The sequence below is a fragment of the Tamandua tetradactyla genome, chromosome 2, assembly GCF_023851605.1.
Source record: "Tamandua tetradactyla isolate mTamTet1 chromosome 2, mTamTet1.pri, whole genome shotgun sequence".
NCBI classification, from domain to species: Eukaryota; Metazoa; Chordata; class Mammalia; order Pilosa; family Myrmecophagidae; genus Tamandua; species Tamandua tetradactyla.
The window spans coordinates 166,542,657-166,561,777 of record NC_135328.1 but is presented as its reverse complement, the minus strand read 5'-3'; the positions used below and the strand labels follow the sequence as shown (position 1 = coordinate 166,561,777).

The 19,121-nt window shown below is 46.0% G+C and overlaps 1 protein-coding gene across 1 annotated transcript in view; it reads right to left on the bottom strand.

Moving 5' to 3' along the window:
• Positions 1–16,545: 16,545 nt before the first annotated feature.
• TTC22 (tetratricopeptide repeat domain 22) overlaps positions 16,546–19,121 on the bottom strand; it is a 33,087-nt gene continuing 30,511 nt past the window's right edge. Inside the window, exon 8 of the mRNA XM_077149530.1 lies at positions 16,546–18,875. Coding sequence (XP_077005645.1) covers positions 18,345–18,875 — 531 coding nt within the window. The 3' untranslated portion in view covers positions 16,546–18,344. The remainder of the gene's footprint in view (positions 18,876–19,121) is intronic.

Genomic DNA, 19,121 nt, shown 5'->3' with positions numbered 1-19,121 from the left:
CTGAAAGTTTCTCCACTTCCAAGAGGCAGATTTGAGGACTGCCCTCCTGTCTTCACGAGGCTATCCTTTGCCAAATAAACTTTTTCTCTTTTCAAAATCCTCATGTCTAATGGCTGACTCTCTGTGCAGTGGGCAGGGACTCACTTTAGAGCTGCAACAGTTGTAGGTTTACAGAAAAATTATGCAGAAAATACACAGTTTCCATAGAAACCCCTATTATAAATACCTTGCATCAGTGTGGTGCATTTGATGAGACAATGTTATTATAGTTATATTATTAACTATAGTCCATGGTACTATCATGTCCGTTGCACAGATGAGGCAACCAGGGCTCACAAAGGTTGGTTAGCATTCCATGGTGAGCACAGCTAATGAAAGGGGGAGGAAGGATTCAGTCCCAGGCTGTTTGATGCACGGCCGACAGGTCTCTGCACCCATGCCCTCCAGTGGCAACTTATTTGCATCAGCCACATCTTGACCCCTGGCTGAAGTGAACCATCATCCCAAACTGACCCCTTCTGTGTGGTGCTGCCCTCCGTCAGGCTCTTCAGGGCCCAGCTCGATGCTGGCCCCTCCTGGAATGCATCCTTGACACCCCACTGAAGGGCTCTTTCTTTTCTTCCCCTCAGAATTTTGTCTCTTGTCTGGCCCAGCCAGGACAAGAATGGCAGCGGGGCCGAGTGTTTAGGCAGAGGGAACCAGGACAGTCAGAGGCGCAGAATCAGGAAATGATGCCCCGTTGTGAGGGAAGCATGGAGACAGGGTTGGGGTTTACGGCTGTTCTAGTTTGCTAGCTGCCAGAATGCAATATACCAGAAACGGAATGGCTTTTAAAAGGGGTGATTTAATGAGTTGCTAGTTTACAGTTCTAAGGCCGAGAAAATGTCCCCATTACAACAAGTCTATAGTAATGTCCAATCAAAGGCATCCAGGGAAAGATACCTTGGTTCAAGAAGGCCGATGAAGTTCAGGGTTTCTCTCTCAAGTGAGAAGGCACATGGCTAATACACTCAGGGCTTCTCTCTAAGCTGGAAGGGCACATGGAGAACACGGCATCATCTGCTAGCTTTCTCTCCTGGTTTCCTATTTCATGAAGCTCCCCAGGAGGCGTCTTCCTTCTTCATCTCCAAAGGTCACTGGCTGGTGGACTCCATGCTTTGTAGTGTTGCTCTCTCTGAATCTCTCTGAATCTCCAAAATGTTTCCTCTTTTATAGGACTTCAGAAACTAATCAAGACCCACTCAAATGGGTGGAGACATGTCATCCCCTAATCCAGTTTAACAACCATTCTTAACTAAATCACATCAACCAGGGAGATGATCTCATTACAGTTTCAAATATACAGTATTGAATAGGGATGATTCTACCTTTATGAAATGGGATTTATATTAAAACATGGCTTTCTTAGGGGGCAAATATCCTTTCAAACCAGCACAACGGCTTTGTTTTACACAGCTCCTAACAGTGCGTGGCACACAGGCCAGAGCAGTGGCTCTCCACCTGGGCTGTACTGGGATCATCAGGTGCCCCTGTCTCGGAGGAGCTGGTTATGATCGGGGTGGGGGGTGGGTGGAGACCCAGGCATCAGTCTTTTGTAGTCCCTGGGGTTGGATCTGCTGGGCTAGAAGATGGACCCTGGACAACCTGTTCTCATCTGCACAACTAGCATCTGCCCGCCAGCTGGGAAGGCAGGCAGAGCTGGGCGGATCTGAGCTCTTTACTGCGTGAGAGTCTCGCATGGGGTGAGAGTGGGCTGTACCCCAGCACTGTGGCCAGGGCTTTCCCCAAGGAGTGCAATACCAAAGGTAGTAACGGGGGGGGGGGGGGGGCTATATTCCCCCCTCCTCTTGTTGGGGAAGTAGTGGGTGGAGACTCCTCAGCATGTTTCAGGATCCATGTATCCAAAGTCGCTTTCTATTTCTTCCCCCAGCCCGTGCATGTATTACATCCCCTCCAATCCTGGAAAAGCCAGGCATCGTCCTCTGCACCCTGAGGTGTTAATTATTTCTCAATTAGCAGTTCCCAGGCTGGAGAGCACAGTGCTGTGGAGAGGCCTAACGACTTGCTGTGTTTATACACCCCCATATCTTCAGAGCACTTTACCAATGGTAACTAATTAATGCGCACGACCCCCTTGGGAGGCAAGCTGAGAACACCGCATTTTACTGCGAATTTGCAGGAGCCTCTACAGCCTGGAGCAGCAGCGCCCGCCTCAGCCAACCACCGTCAGAGTAGATTTGCTCCCTATTGCAAAAGTCCCAGAATCCAGAGCTGTGGGTGCTGGCAGCTTCCTGCGTGACATTTCAATCAATCACCAGATCGGTCATTTATTGGGCATGTTGATTCACAGAGCTCATTCATGGTTAAAACCCATATTTTAAATTAATTTATTTTTAGAGAAGTTGTAGGTTTACCAAAAAATCATTCAGAAATGATTGAGTTCCCATACGGAGTTCCCATATACCGCCCCCATTATTAACATCTTGCGCTAGTGTGGTACATCTGTTATATGTGATAAAAGAAAATTATTATAATTGTATTATTAATTATCATCCAGGGTTTACATTAGGGTTCCCTGTTTGTGTGGTATAGCCCTATGGTTTTGCGTTTTTTTTTTTTTTTCAATTTTTATTTTAGTACCATGTATATAATCTAAAATTTCCCCCTTTGACCACATTCAATTATGTAATTCAGTGCTAATAATTACACTCACAACGTTGTGCCACCACCACCACCACCCATTTCCAAAACTTTCCCACCTAGGGTGATTAGTTAATTCTTAACAACAAAACAAAACAGGGTTCCCACTGCCTGGGTGCCCCATAGCCTTGGGGACACCCCATGCACGCCTACTGGTCACTGGAAGCCCAGGAGCCTGGAGGGTAGGCACAGGTTTTTCTCTTTCTTGTATCTGCAACCCTGAGCAGAGGGCCCAGCTCAGTGTCAGGGATCAGCAAAGGGTTTTGCTATTGGTTTGTTCGCTTGTTCTCTTAATGTGTCAATCAATCAATAAATAAATGGCTTGTCTCCCCTTCAGATCGTGAGCCCCTCTGAGGACACACTGAGTCCTTCTTGTGTCCCAGTGCCTGTCACAGAGAGGGGTTCAAGTACGTGTTGAATGAACCAATAAAAGCAGAGTTGTGGGTGAATCCCCTGACCTCGTGGAGCTTATTTCCTCCTGAAGGCAGTTTCTCAAGGCAGTGGTCACTGTGACTGAGGTAGAAGCACTGAGTAGGAGAGAACAAGGTGCTAAGGGAGCAGCCCTGCAAAGAAAGGAAGGGAGGCAGTGAAGATCCAGCCATGGGGTGAGGATGTGATCAAGGAGAGCGTGTCAGAAGAGGTGACATTGAATTGGGCCTTAAAGAATGACCAGGAGTTTCCCAGGCTGAAATGGGTGTGGAAAGACATTTCAGGCAGAGAAGCCTAGGGGCCTTCTTTACAGGATGTAAGGAAGAACACCTAGAGATTTGCACAGCCTGGAGCCCAGAGGATACCCAGGTACTGTGGCAGGACAGCGGGAGAGCTTGCAGGCACCAGAAGAGGCAGGGCCTGCTGGACCGAGCTGCAAGGCTGGCCTCCTTCTTTGAGGCCAGTGAGACTTTTCCAGTGAAGAGCGACTCCCAGCCTCACACACATTTTAGCAGGTTTATCACAAAGCTAAATACCCCTTCTGAGAAAAATTCCTGGACATTTTGCATTCCTCTTTCTAACACGTATTGGTTAGAATTCAAAAACCAGCATAACTGGCACTCCAAGCCACCTTCGCTACTGAAAAAGCCTCAGGAGAAAGAGGATGGGGCCAGAAAGGGATTCCTACAGATTGGGGCAGTAGGGCAGAGAGGAGGGTCAGGCTTCAGAGACATCCACCTGATGAACTCCTGACTTATCCCTCTGCCCCTCCAACACACACACCTAACCCATCTCTGCCCAGACAGACTGGACTGGAGGTACGGAGGCTTCCCAGTCCCGGAGGCCTTGGGCAAATGACTCACCCTCGCTGAGTCCTCGTTTCTTCACCGGTAAGCAGAAATCATACCGCCACGTGGGGTTGTTGTGAAGCTTCAGTGAGATGCAACTGAAAGCATCTTACCCAGCACCGGGCACACAAAGGCCCTCACCCCATGCTTATTTTTCTCTCCCATACCTGCTGCGGAGCCCCATGGCTCCCTTCGCCACCGCAAGGAGAGAGCCGTCATTCTGCCTGCAACTGCTTCTGGTTCCAAAGGACTCTCCGCTCCCCCCACCCCCAAATGGGGTGCAAATCCCATAGCCTCCAGAGATCCCTTCTCCTGGACATGCCACTGGTTCACTTGTTGAGGCCCTGGACAGACACAGGAGGGTGGGGCTCTGTTTTGATCAAGAGTCCTCAGAGCTAATGATTATGCCCATCATCATCATCATTACCACCATCATCCTCTTCATCTTCATCATCCTTGTTGCTTACAGAGCCCGAGCTATGTGCCAGGGACCATATTAAACACTTTATACCCATGTCTCATTAAATCCTTTCAACGACCCCATGGGTATAAGTATCAGTATGCTTGATTTTTTTGAGATTTTTTTTTTATTAGAGTTGGAGGTTTACAGAAAAATCATGCAGAAAATACAGAGTTCTCATATACCGCCTCTATTATTGACACCTTACATTCGTGCCATACATTTGTTACAGTTGATGAAACACTATTAAAATTATACTATTAACTATAGTCCGTGATACTATTGTGTCCATTGCACAGCTGAGGCAACCAGGGCTCAGAAAGGTTGGTTAGCTTGTCCATGGGGAGCACAGCCAGTAAACAGGAGAAGAAGGATTCAGTCCCTGGCCTGTTTGGTGCACGGCTGGTCTCTGCACTCACACCCTCCAATGGCAACTTATCTGCATTAGCCAGGTCTTGAACCCCTGGCTGAAGTGTGTGAACAACAAACTGACCCCTTCTGTGTGGCGCTGCCCCCTGTCCGGCTCCTCAGGGTCCAGCTCAATGCTGCCCCCTTGTGGAAAGTGTCCTTGACACCCCCACTGAGGGGCTGTTCCTTTCCTCCCCTCAGAATTTTGTCTCTCATCTGGCCCCACTCACACTCTGAGGTGCATTAAAGTCCCATGTGCACATGCGATAGGATAAACACACCTGCCTGCCAATCCCCGCCTTTCTACCCACTTAGTATACTTTCACGGGTGAGACATTATTTATTTATTTGTGAATGGTTTTGCATTTCCAGAAAAATTGAACATAGAGTTTCCACATTCACACTCCCTCCCCTGGCCCTTTCTCATTGACATCTTGTGTTCATTTGTTGCAATTAATGAACCAATATTGTTACATCATTATAAACTAAAGTCCACAATTTATATTAAGGTTCATTCTGCGTTGTACAATTAATTCTATGGGTTTTGACAAATGCACAATGTCATATACTACAGTGTTATATAAATTAGTTTCACCTCCTTAAAAATCCCCTTTGCTTAATCTATCCATTACCCCTCCCCCCAACCCCCTGACAGTACCCTTTTCACTGTTTCTATAGTTTTCCCTTTGCCAGAGTATCACATATTTGGAATCATATAGCATGTAGCCTTTACAAACTGGTTGTTTCTCTTAGCAATAGGTATTTAAATTTCCTCCATTTCTTTTTCATGACTTGATAGTTCATTCCTTTTCATCACTGAATGATATTCCATTTTATGGATGTATCACAGTCCACCCACTCATCTACTGAAGGACTTTTTGGTTGCTTCAGTTTTGGGCAACTATGGATGAAGCTGCTAAAAACATTCACATGCAAGTTTTTTTTTATTTTTCATTTTTATTTCTATTTATTTATTTTTTTGCGTGGGCAGGCACTGGGAATTGAACCCAGGTCTCTGGCATGGCAGGAGAACTCTGCCACTGTGCCACCATCATCTGCTCACATGCAGGCTTTTGTGTGGACATAAGTTTTCAATTAAACTGCGTAAATACCTTGGCTGTGATTGCTGGATCATCTGATAAGACTATGTTTAGTTTTATGAGAGTCTGTCCAGACCCTCTTTCAAAGTTGTTATATAATTTTAAAAATATTTTTATTGTGAAATATAACACATATACAAAAAAGCAATAATTTTTAAAGTACATTTTAGCAAATAGCTTCAGAACAGATTTCAAAGTTTGGTATGGGTTAACATTCCACATTTTCAGATTTTTCCTTCTTGCTGCTTCAAAACACTGGAAGCTCAAAGAAATATTATAGTGACTCAGAAGTCACAGTCATTTGTTAAATCCTATCTTCTTTCTTACAACCATGCCTTTTCCTTTGTTTCTACTCCCAATGTATAGAAGTCTTTGGGCTATGCCCATTCTAACTGTTTCATGTTGAAAAGGAGTGTCAACAATATAGAATAGAGGGATGGGATTAGTTGATATTCTTGGAGAGGCTGGCCCCTCTGTGTTTCAGGACTTATCTAGTCTAGGAACTCTTTGGAGGCTATAGTTTCAGGAACATAAACTGAGTACATGAAACCTTTGTAGAGTCTCAGTTAGAGCACTAGGTGTTCTTTAGGGATAACAGGCATGACGTTGGTTGGGGTTTGGCAAACCATAGCAATTAGCAATATCTAGCTGAAGCTTGCACAAGAGTAGTCTCCAGGATAGCCTCTCGATTCTATTTGAACTCTCTTAGCCACTGACACCAGGAAGGCATTGTTGATCCCACTGTGCCAGGACAAGGCTTATCCCTGTCACCCCTGGATGTCATGTCTTGTGTAGGGGGGAGGGTAATAATTTTTCTTGCAGAGTAGGGCTTAGACAGAGAGAGGCTACAACTGAGCAACAAAAGAGGTTCCCTGGAAGCAACTCTTAGGCATTGTGTTAGTTAAATTCAGTTGTCAACTTGGCCAGGTGAGCATACCTAGTTCTGTCGCTGCGGACACAAGCCAATGGTACCTGAACCTCATCTGTTGCTAATTACATCTGCAGTCGGCTAGGAGGTGTGTCTGCTGCAATGAGTGACGTTTGACTTAATTGGCTGGTGCTTAAATGAGAGAGCGCAATGTAGCACAGCCAAGCAGTTAGGCATTCCTCATCTCAGCACTTGCAGCTCAGCCCAGGCCTTTGGAGATGCAGAAAGAAGTCACCCTGGGGAAAGTTGTTCGAACCCAGGGGCCTGGAGAGAAGACCAGCAGAGACCATCCTGTGCCTTCCATGTAAGAAAGAACCTCAGTGGAAAGTTAGCTGCCTTTCCTCTGAAGAACCAGCAAAATAAATCCCCTTTTATTAAAAGCCAATCTGTCTCTGGTGTGTTGCATTCCGGCAGCTAGCAAACTAGAACAGGCATAATCTTAGCTTCTCTGCTACAGAAATAAGTTTTGTATGGGCAAGCCTCAAGTCAAGGACTTGACCTATTTTCTTGGGAGTCCCTAATGTTTGCAGAAAACCAGGGGTATTTTACCCAGATGGTAAAAGTTAATATTTTCATATTTTTTCTCCAGTCCCTCAAGGGACTCTCCAGTACTTTTAAATTATCAGTTCACCATCGTCTGGGATGTCTCTGGTTATTACGTTAAGTTATACAGAATTACAAGGCCTCATTTCCATTCTGGTCTTCATGTGTTTGGGTTGTTTAAATGCACTATCCAGACAGGTTGGTTTAGATTGTGTGTTACAGAAAGTTTAGACACAATGAACCTCTAGACACAATCAACCTCCCTGCCTTTGGTCTCATACAGTAGGTGAAGCTCTAGAGTACATACACTATCATCTTTTGCCCTGGGAACCTTGGATTCTTTATCCTTAAAAAGAGTCGTGACATCCATCTATTGGAGAGGTGATGAGGATTAAATGAATTAATCCATGTGAATGAAGGACTTGGTACAGTGCCTGGCACATAATGAGGGTTCAATACTTTGTACCATTATTATGATCACTAGTATTACCATTTCAAATGTTGATGAAAGTGCCCCAGCTGGCACAATGCCTGGTGCACAGTAGGTCTTCTGGTACAAACACAAAGTCCTGTTCCTTCACCCGTCACTTGACTGTGAGCTCCCACAGGGGAGGGCCCACGTCCCATCCATCTCTAGCCCTGGTCGGTGTGTTTTGCATATAGTAAATCTCAGTACACATTTGCCAAATTGGTATATTTCTAATTAATGCTCTCAATTGATAAGAATCCATGCTAAAATGCAATACAACCAAAACTCAGCAGTAGCTAAGCCAGCAACTAACAACTCTTTTTGGAGCCCCTGCTTAGGGTTAGCTCTGCAGAGCACTGGGCACAGCCACCCCTGCCCCCAGCACCTCTGGTCCTCCTGATGCTTTCTGCCTACTTTATTTTTCTTCACAGTACTTCACAGTACTTCACAGTACTTAACTTAACAGTACTTAACAGTACTTCACAGTACTTAACAGTAACTTAACAGTAACTTAACAGTACTTAACAGTACTTCACAGTACTTAACATGTTATCTTATTAATTTTTTCATTTATTTGTTCCTGCCCTCCACTAGAAGGTAACCTCTATGAGGGCAGGGACGGTCATTTGTTTTGTTCACTGCAGCATCTCCAGTGTCTAGATCAGTGTTTGACAAACTTTTTCTGTAAAGGGCCAGCTATAAATATTTTGGACTTTGCGAGCCATATCTGTCACAACTACTCAGCTCTGCTGCTGAGGCATAGAAGCAGTGATGGCCAATATGTAAATAAATGGGCACAGCTGTGTCTCAATAAAACTTTATTTACAAAAGCTGGGTTCACAGAGAAGCAGACCCCGAGGCAAGGATTCAAGTGCAAATAGAGGTGATGCCAAGAAGCAAAGGTAGGGGAGTGGGGAAGTGAGACAGGACAGGAATGAATACAGGGTATGATAATACACACAGGCTACTGCCAAAGGCACCTGGGGCTCAATCCCGATGGAGACCTCTGCGAGACAGTGTGGAATGTTCCTCAGAATTTGTCCTATCCCCAGGGTTAAAAGGCTGAGGTATTTATCCTCCAATTTCATTCACCATTGGCTGAAGGCTATTCCTGACTGCTCTGCACTTGGGCTGCTCAGGCACCAGTGTGATGGGTGCCTGCAGTAGGACTATTTTGGCTTGTACCTGATGGGAAAGGGCAGAGGGGATACGGACTGGGCACTGAGGTGATGCTCGAGCTGGTCTTGCAGAATAAATACACCTCCACGTTGTTTAAGATACTACTTTTCAGGTCTTTGAATCTCGTAGCTAAGCCTAATCCAATGGATACCGTAACTAATAGCTGTGCCAACAGCAATACAGGGAACACTTTTCTTTCTCTTGGACCCAGTCCTAAAACTCTCGGGGAAAGACTCTGATTGGCTCAGCCTGGGCCCGATGTTCTCCTCTGTGGTCATGGGGGTGGGATATTCTGATTGGCAGCCCTCTAACACCACTCAGAGGTTGGGGGAGGAGCAATGAGTACTCCCAAAGAAGGGTCTCCCTAGTTGCCTCCAGCAGGGAGGGGAGGTGGGCAGATGAAACAGTTGGAATTCTTTTAACTGTTTCTTTCACTTTGTGGATGACAAGTCAAACTCACAGAGGAGCTGCAGTTTTTGTTTTTTTTTTATTAAAAAAAATTTATTGGCGGGCCGCGGTGGCTCAGCGGGCAAAGTGCTTGCCTGCTATGCCGGAGGACCTCGGTTCGATTCCCGGCCCCAGCCCATGTAACAAAAAACGGAAAAACAAAATACAATAAAAACAAGAAAATGTTTAAAAAATTTATTTATTTTTTTTAAATACCAAAAAACACCAAACAGACACAAAATGCAAACATTCTTATTTTAATCATTCCATTCTATATATATAATCAGTAATTCACAATATCATCACATAGTTGCATATTCATCATCATGATAATTTCTTGGAACATTTGCATCTATTCAGAAAAAGAGATAAAATGAAAACAGAAAAAAAAATTTATACATACCATACCCCTTACCCCTCCCTTTCATTGATCACTAGCATTTCAAACTAAATTTATTTTAACATTTGTCCCCCCTATTATTTATTTCTATTCCATATGTTCTACTCGTCTGTTGACAAGGTAGATAAAAGGAGCATCAGACACAAGGTTTTCACAATCACACAGTCACATTGTGAAAGCTATATCATTACTCAGTCATCCTCCAGAAACATGGCTACTGGAACACAGCTCTACATTTTCAGGCAGTTCCCTCCAGCCTCTCCATTACATCTTGGATAACAAGGTGATATCTACTTAATGCGTAAGAATAACCTCCAGGATAACCTCTCCACTCTGTTTGGAATCTCTCAGCCATTGACACTTTGTCTCATTTCACTCTTCCCCTTTTTGGTCCAGAAGATTTTCTCAATCCCTTGATGCTGAGTCTCAGCTCATTCTAGGATTTCTGTCCCACAGGAGCAGCAGTTTAATGAAACAATTGACAAGCCAAAACAGAACAAGCTTCAGCACAGAGTTATCGACTGGTTTGAAAACAGAAACTTGAAAAATCCCTAAGTGCTCAGTTTAGAGAGCAAAGTGGGTGATAGAAGATAAAGTAACCTAAACTCTAAATAGCTAACAAGCCATTTGTTAGTACCCCTTCACCCACCTGCCCTTCCCAGTGTGGCAGACCTCAGGGTTGTTACAAACTTGCCTAAACCTGATTTTCCTCATCTGTGAAATGGGGACGAGGCTTTTGCATCACCAACGGGGTTTCTGAGGGTTAACTGAATCACATGCCACAGTGACTAGCCCAGGGGGAGCTCTCAGTAAACAATTTTGATGCTGCTGCTGCTGAGGATGATTTTCTACGACCTCCGGGAACTTCCCTGCTCAATCCAATTATTCTTCCATGATTGCCTGGAGGCAAATGTGAGCTTTTCCACAGCTCCACAGACGTCTTTGCTCACCAGTCTCACCAAGAACATCCTCCTTTTCCCCTCGTCTAAATCCTAGAGGGGTTGTATTCCCAACAAACCCAGGAGGTGGGAAGCGTGATCTAGGTATGTGGAACAGAGTAAGCGAAGGCCAGGAAGTGGGAAGTGCAGGTCAGGGAGGTCTGCCTGGAGTGGTGGTTGTGTGTGGGAAAGAGGACGCAAGCCGCTGGGTTTCTAACCCCATCAGCAAACCCGGCCAGTGACTTTGGCCCCTAGAGCTGGGAGGATTGCTCACTGGGAAGGGAGCCCGCAATGCTGGGGATCTGTTACCATCTGCTCATTTTACTGCTGAGTTGTAAAGTGCTAAGTGTCATTATCCTCCCCTTCCTTAAACAAGAAAAAAAGTTAACAGCCTGAGAAAAGGAGATATTTCACTTCATTTGGCATCCAGCCACCATCATCCACACAGGGTGCTCCCTTGGGGCCTGATTAGAGATGGGGAAAAGCCCTCTTCTATTCTGCTTTCAGCGGCTAGCACCCACTCTGTGCTGGCCCCAGGTTGGGATCTGGCAGCTGGAGGTCAGGTCAGAGCTCAGCCTGGCTGCTGAGGACGTAGGCAACCACTCCTCTGAACATCTCATGCACTGCAATAGGTGTCATGAAAGAAAGGAAGCAGGGGGTGTCAGAGGAAAGTGAGTTGTTCAAGGTCACTCTTCTTATTAAGGTTTTTTCTGTGTGGCCCCAGAAGGTGAACTTGAGTCAGAAAAGAAGATTTCGACTCAATAGCAAGACAAACTCAAAAGACGTAGACCTGTTCAAATCAGATTGATTCTTTCATTAGGTATGAGCTGCCTGTCTTCCAGAGGCATGCAAGCGGTTTAGACGCTCCTTTCAGAACTCTCACTTTAGAGAAGAGCATGGCTCTAGATGAGGAGGCTAGAAGAGGTCATGGCAAAGGTTCTTTCCAACTCTGAGATTCTAGAAAACTACAACAGAAATTTTACCTGTTTTCATGATCTTTAATAAGCCTTCATGCCAGCTAAACAGGGGTTTCTGGGTGGCTGATGCTGGCTGCTGGGTATAGAGGAAGGAGTGGGCAGGCTGCACAAGGTGTGATTCATCTTCATTACTCTAATTATGGGGTTTTATGGCTTTCACTCTGCAGTGCTTCCCCGAGGAACTCCTGCTGCTTCCACTATGTGACAGTTGTCTTCCCAGCAGCCCCATGGGCAGGTGTGTCACACAGTGTTCAGAGCTGTAATTAAATTAAGAACACCCACTCACTGGCCTCCTCCTACCAGCTGGACCCTCCATCCTGGGGGACTGCCAGGCCTGGCCTTTGCAGTTGGCTCACCGAAGAGGGGCAGCCAGGGGCCAGGTCCGAAGCCCCAAGGACAGCCATGCTCTCTTCCCTCTGAGCTGCAGAAAGACCATTGACTCAGGATGCCTATGGCTGGTGTAGGCATCCAGGCTGGAATGAAGGGGTTGGGGTAGCCAGTTCTGTTGGCTAAACCTATTGGTCTTTTGAAAGTCCCCATGGTGGCCCCCAAGGCTTATATAACTTGCTCAGCATAGCCTGGAGTGTGAGCTCCTCGAAGGCAAGGACTGGCTCTGTTTTGTTCTCTACAGCTTGGCACTATGTTTGGCAGTTGGCCAGGGCTCAGTCAATATTTGTTGAGTGAATGAATGGAAGACCCGGAGTCCTTCTGGATTTGATGGAAGTAAATGTGGCAAAGGAGGCAGCCCTGAGAGAAGAGAGAGTACTGAACCATGAAACTGGAGGTGGGGTTCAAGTTTTTGTCTATCATTGCCTCACTGGTTGACTTTGGGAAAGTCCCTGCTCTCTGGGCCTCAATTACAGAATTGGTGAATTAGCCCAAGGTAGGAGGGGGGTGGTAGGGGAGCCCATGCTTTCCTGTCCAGCTCTAGGCCTCAAGGGTTCTTGAACAGCAGACCTGGTCCCAACCTTGGCCTTTGCAACCTAGTGGTAGAGTCACCTGGGTGAGATCGTGGTGGCACATCACTGCCATGAGTTTACTCAACTCAACTACCCCAACTGAGCCTGTCTTCAATGCCAAGTTCATTGCAGGGTCATGGGGTCAAATCAGATGTGGATCCTGCCCTAAAGAACCTAGAGTCGGGTGCGGGTGGGTGGGGGGAAACAGATACGCAGACATAATTATGACACAAGGAGAAGGAAACAAACGCAATGGCAGTGGGACAAAATGCCATGAGAGCACTCCTTATGTAAAAGAGAAAAATTAATGGGAGCTGGGAAGATGTGGCAGGACTTCCTGGGGAAGGTGTCTTTGAGTTGAGCATTGTGGGAAAGAAATGTCAGAAAAGAAGCCAGTCAAGGAACAGGATGCTCAAAAGCCCAGAGGTGAGAGAGTTTGGGGGCACGGAGATGTAGAACAGCGGCGGAGGGAGCGGGGTGAAGTGAGAGAGAAGGCGCATGATGACAGGGCACCAGGGGCACCTAACTGCAGGCCAAAGGGGCAGGCCCCCACCAGGGCTGGCTTTCAGGAGGCCGCACAGCGTGGGGCAGGTCTGGTTCGAACCTGACCCTTTACATTCACACCTGCGATCTTGTTCTGTGCCTTGGATTCCTCCTCTGTAAAAGGGGGATTATAGCGCCTACCCATCAGAGCTGTGGAAAGAATTCAAGGAGACTACATATGTGATATGCCTAGCACACTGTAAGCAGTGGCGGAAGTGGAGAGTCTATCTGGTTTTGGCTTTTGGTCAATATGCAGATAACTCTGGGAGCAGGTACAGAGGGTTTTTGTTTTTTTTTTAATTAGAGAAGTTGTGAGTTTACAGAAAAAGCATCCATAAAATACAGGGTTCTCGTATAGTACTGTGGTGGTTTGAAGCTCCATGTACTCCAGAAAGACGTATTCTCAAATCTAATCCCTTCCTGTGGGCATGAACCCATTGTGTGTAGGATCTTTTTGATGAAGTTACTTCAGCCCAATCAGGATGGGTTTTAATCCTATTACTGGAGTCCTTTATAAGCACAATGAAATGCAGACAGAAGGGAAAGCCAGAGGCTGCAGCCAGAACCTGAACATCAAGGGAACCTGGAAGGGAATGGAGAAGGCGGGAGAGGCTGTGCCTTGCCATGTGGCTTGTTAAGGACCAAAGACAGCCAGTAGGCATCCCCAGAATGCCCAGGCCTTCAGGAAGAAAGCATCGCCTTCACTATGCCTTGATTTGTATTTTTTCTCAGCCTCAAACCCTGAGCAAATAAATTCTCGTTGTTTAACTTAACCCATTTCACGGTATTTGCTTGAGCAACCTAGGAAACTAAAACACCACCTGTTCTAGTTTGGTAGTTGCTGGAATGCAATTATACTAGAAACAGAGCGGCTTTGAAAAGGGGGATTTTAGTAAGTTGCAAGTTTACAGTTCTAAGGCCATGAAAATGTCCCAATTAAAGCAAGTCTATAAAAATGTCCAAATTAAGGCACCAACAAGAGGTTACCTTCACTCAAGAAGGGCCGATAAAGTTCAGGGTTTCTCTCTCAACTGGAAAGACACATGGCGGACATGGTGACGTCTTCTAGCTTTCTCTCCAGGCTTCTTGTTTCATGAAGCTCCCCCAGGGGGGTTTCCTTCTTAGTCTCCAAAGGTCTCTGGCTGTGTGGGCTCTGGTAGTCCTTGTGGCTATCTCATGGTTCTCAAGCTGTCTTCAAAATGCTTCCTCTTTTAAAGATTCCAGTAAACTAATCAAGACCCACCTGGACTGGTGGAGTCACATCTCCCTCTAATGAAAGGTTAATACCCACAAGTGGGTAAGTCACATCTCCATGGACTCCATGGAGATAATCTAATCAAGTTTCCAACCTACATTATTGAATAGGGATTACAAGAAACAGTTGCTCCCACAAGATTGATTAGGATTAAAACATGGCTTTTCTAGGGTACATAAATCCTTTCAAACCAGCACACCACCCTATTATTAGCCCTTTGCACTGGCATGGCCCATTTGTTACAATTGATCAAAGTACATTTTTATCACTGTACAATTAACTATTGTCCATGGTTTAATTTAGGTTTCACTATTTGTGTTGTGCAGTTTCTTAGATTTCTAAATTCTAATAATATATATACAACCTAATATTTCCTCTTTTTCTTTTTTAAATTAATTTTTAAATTTTTAAAAAAACATGACAAGAAAGAAACACAAACATTCTTAATATATGATCATTCCAACATTTCCACTTTTTACCAAATTCAAATATATAATTCAGTGCTGTTGTGCTACCATCACCTCCATCCATTACCAAAACTTTTCCATCATCCCAAATGGAAATTCTGTACATTTAAAGCCTTAACTCCCTATCTCCTGCCCCCAACCCATTCCCCTTGTAACCTGTGTTCTAGATTCTGATGCCATGAGTTTGGTTATTCTGATTATTTCCTATCAGTGAGATCATACAATATTTGTCTTTTTGTGTTCGGCTTATTTCATGCAACATGATGTTTTCAAGGTCACATGTATGAGAACTTAATTCTGTTTTTACAGCTGAATAATATTCCATTGTGTGCTTATCCATGCATCGGTTGATGGACATTTGGGTTCCTTCCATACATACCCCTTTGGCAATTGTGTATTATGCTACTATGAATATTGGTGTGGAAATACCTGTTCAAGCCCATTTCAATTCTTTTGGGTATATACCTAGTAGTGGGATTGCCAAGTAATATGGTAATTCTCTACTTAACTTTCTGAGGAATTGCAAAACTGTCTTCCACAGCAGCTGCATCATTTTACATTACCACCAGCAATAAAATGAATGTTCCTATTTTTCCACCTCTTCTCCAATACTTGTAATTTTCCATTTTTAAAAAATAGCAGCCATTCTAGTGGGTGTGAAATATATCTTATTGTGGTTTTGATGCTCAGTTCCCTGAGGGCCAATGTGGTAGTTAGATTCAGTTGTCAACTTGGCCAGGTGATAGCACCTAGTTCTGTTGCTGTGGACATGAGCCGATGGTACGTGAACCTCATCTGTTACTCATTACATCTGCAGTCGGCTAGGAGGTGTGCCCGCTGCAGTGAATGATGTTTGACTTAATTGGCTGGTGCTTTGCAACATAGCACAGCCCAAGCAGCTCAGCATACCTCATCTCAGCACTCGCAGTTCAGCCCAGGCCTTTGGAGATGCAGAAAGAAATCACCCCGGGGAAGGTTGTTGGAACCCAGAGGCCTGGAGAGAAGGCCAGCAGAAATCACCCTGTGCCTTCCCACATAAGAAAGAACCTCAATTGAAAGTTAGCTGCCTTTCCTCTGAAGAACTAATGAAATAAATCCCCTTTTATTAAAAGCCAATCTGTCTCTGGTGTGTTGCATTCTGGCAGCTAGCACACTAGAACAGCCAATGATGTTGGGCATCTTTTCATATGCTTTTTGGTCATTTGTATGTTCTCTTTGGAGAAATGTCCATTCAAGTCTTTTGCCCATTTTTAATTGGGTTATTTGTCCTTTTGTTGTTGAGTTGAAGGATTTCTTTATATATTCTAGATATTAAACCCTTATCGGATATGTGGTTTTCAAATACTTTCTCCTATTTTGTAGGTTGCTGTTTTGCTTTCATGATAAAGTCCTTTGAGGCACAACATTTTTAATTTTGATGAGGTCTCATTTCTCTGTTTTTCTTTTGTTGGAAATATAGTGGGTCCTTGTTAGTCATTTATACCATTAGTGTGAATGGATTACCAGAAAGAAAGTTTATTGAAAAGGTTTTGACAGGAGGGGGAAGCCATGGGGGAAGAGGGGAGAAATGCATGAATTTGGTGACTGAAAGGCAGGAAAGAACAAACTACCCAGGAGCCTGGGGGAAACCAGATAAACACAACGACTTCCCAATTTTGCCAGCAACCACTTTGTATTCAGTTTGTCTGTTTGGGGAAGCAGGAGAAAGGAATAGGGTCTGAATTTAGAGAAGGTCGCAGGTCTTGGTTCGCGAAGAGATGGGAGTAGGTTGGGGGAAGGAGTGGACAGAGCTGTTACTGCCTGCTGTTGAGTCACCTCCTAGCTTCTTTTGTAAATAGAGGTGAGGAGGGAGAGAGAGAGGATCACTGCCCAAAGTGGTCCATGAGGTGGGATGCAGGATCTCAGTGTATGGTCTCACCTCCCAGATTTCTTCCCCTCTCTCAGGTACATAGGACATCACCTTTAGTTAGAGCATTGTCCCAATGGATATCAGAGTGCCCATGTGACAAGTGACACACAAACCTTTATCAGTCATTAATGCTTTAGTATTAATGGGTTTATAGTATTTTTTCAAACCTGAAAAATGCTGAAAGTAAGTCTGAGGAACGGGGTGAGGAGGATGGGTGATGTTGTTTTGCTTTCATGATAAAGTCCTTTGACTTTATCGCAGGACAAGCCATTTCCCTTCTGTGGCTCTCATGTGTGCAATGAGGAGGCTGAAGGGTATGCTCTCTAGGGCAAGTGCACTTTTGTCTGTTCCCCATCTGTCAATGGAGATACAAGATGCAATGCAGAGGGGCTGACCCGTCCCTGGTAAATATGAAGATCAGGGACTGAGTAAAGCAGTGGATATAATTCTTTAATGAAAGGGGGGAAAAGTCAAACAAATCACAGAACTATTGTAGGGGTTCTTGCCTTTGCAATTACATACAAGTGATATTCCTGGAGTCTGGCAAGAACTTAATCTGGAATTTTGGGCTAAATTGGCTCTTATGAATGGGGCCACAAGAATCCAATTTAGCCACTGTAAGATTTGGTGGCAATCTGTGTCGAAGTCTTTGGCAAGAAAACTCCTTATCTAAAATTTTATGACCATGATTCCAAGAGATAAAAAATTCAAGATTTGCTTCATTCTCTTGCAGAAGGTTCAAAATGGGGCGCAGGCTTGTAGGTTCTCCCAAGGAAGGGGGAGAGAGGCAAGGGTTCTCTCTACGGGCTGCATTTCAGAGAGCTTGGGCGTTCTTTCTGACCAAGCTGGCAAAGGGTTAGAGACCTGCCCGAAAATTCCTAGAGAAGAAGGAAGGAGCCCTAAACGTCCAGCTTTATGCTCGGGTCCTGCTCACAGGACAACCTTGCCCTCTCTTCCAGCCAGGGCTTTCCGGGTTGCAGGACCTGAGTTCCACACCAGTCAACTTAAAGAAGAGTTTATTTGAAGGACAGGGTGTGGTTCATGGGAATCCAAAAATAGTACTCAGGCATCAAGGTTTGAGCACCCGGACTAGAAAAACTGCCACAAACGAGGTAGCTATCTCCCCTGAGCCGAGCAGCCATCTTATCTTTTCTGCATGTTAGTTCCTCTCACGCCTGTTTTCCAACCTCATCAGCTCTCCGGACTCAAACCCTCCAGCCTCCGCGGGCACCTCAAACTGCCCATTCATGGGACCCGAGAGAGAATCTGATTGGCTCCGCTCACACTCCAGCCAATGGCAGGGCCGCCCGGTCTCAAGCGCCGAACCCTGGTCCAATTACATGGAGCTGCGGCTCCTCCAGGCCTCGGGCCTGTGCGCTGGCGCCTCAGAAAGAGAGCGCCCGACGACCCCGTGGTGCGCTCTCACCCATGAACTCCATGGTCTCGAAGAGCAGCCGCACCAATGCCGGTCGGCCCTGGGCCACCAGGGTTCGGGCCAGCCCCAGAACCTCGTACGTGTGGCCGCGCCACAAGCGCTGCAGCTCCTGGCGCAGGCACGCCGCCGGGTACTTGCTCTGGGCGCGGTGCAGCCACGCGTCCACCTCGTGACCCAGCTCGCCGTCGCTCAGTTGCGCCTGGCTCCACTGCGCCAGCAGCGCCTCGAGCAGGCAGCCGAAGCCCTCGGTGTGGCTCGAGCCCGCGTCGTCCAGCTCCACAGCGCGCTTGAAGCAGGCCGCTGCATTGGCCTCCTCGCCCTTGATGCGCAGGCATTTGCCGCGCAGCAGCTGCAGCTCCGGCAGGGTCGCGCCCAGCTCCGACTCGCCAGCCTTCGCCAGGAAGACCAGCGCCTGGTTCAGGGCCCCCTCGTCCACCGCCATCAGCTCCTGCACCGCGTCCACGCCCATGTAGTAGTAGACCTGGGGTGCAGGACGGCAGGGGGTGAGCCTCCATCCACCCACCACCAGTCGCTGCTTCCGGCGCATTCCATTTCCACACTTACTTAAAAAAGAATTCCATGCATTAAGTTCAATCCCCCTCCTTCCTCCCCTCCCTCCTACAGTTACTAATCGCAGATTTTTTTTCCCTGCCACCTTGCAAGGTGCCTTGAACAAAAAAGGAGAGACAGTACTCCACGCTTAGCTATATGACCTTGAGGAAGTCCG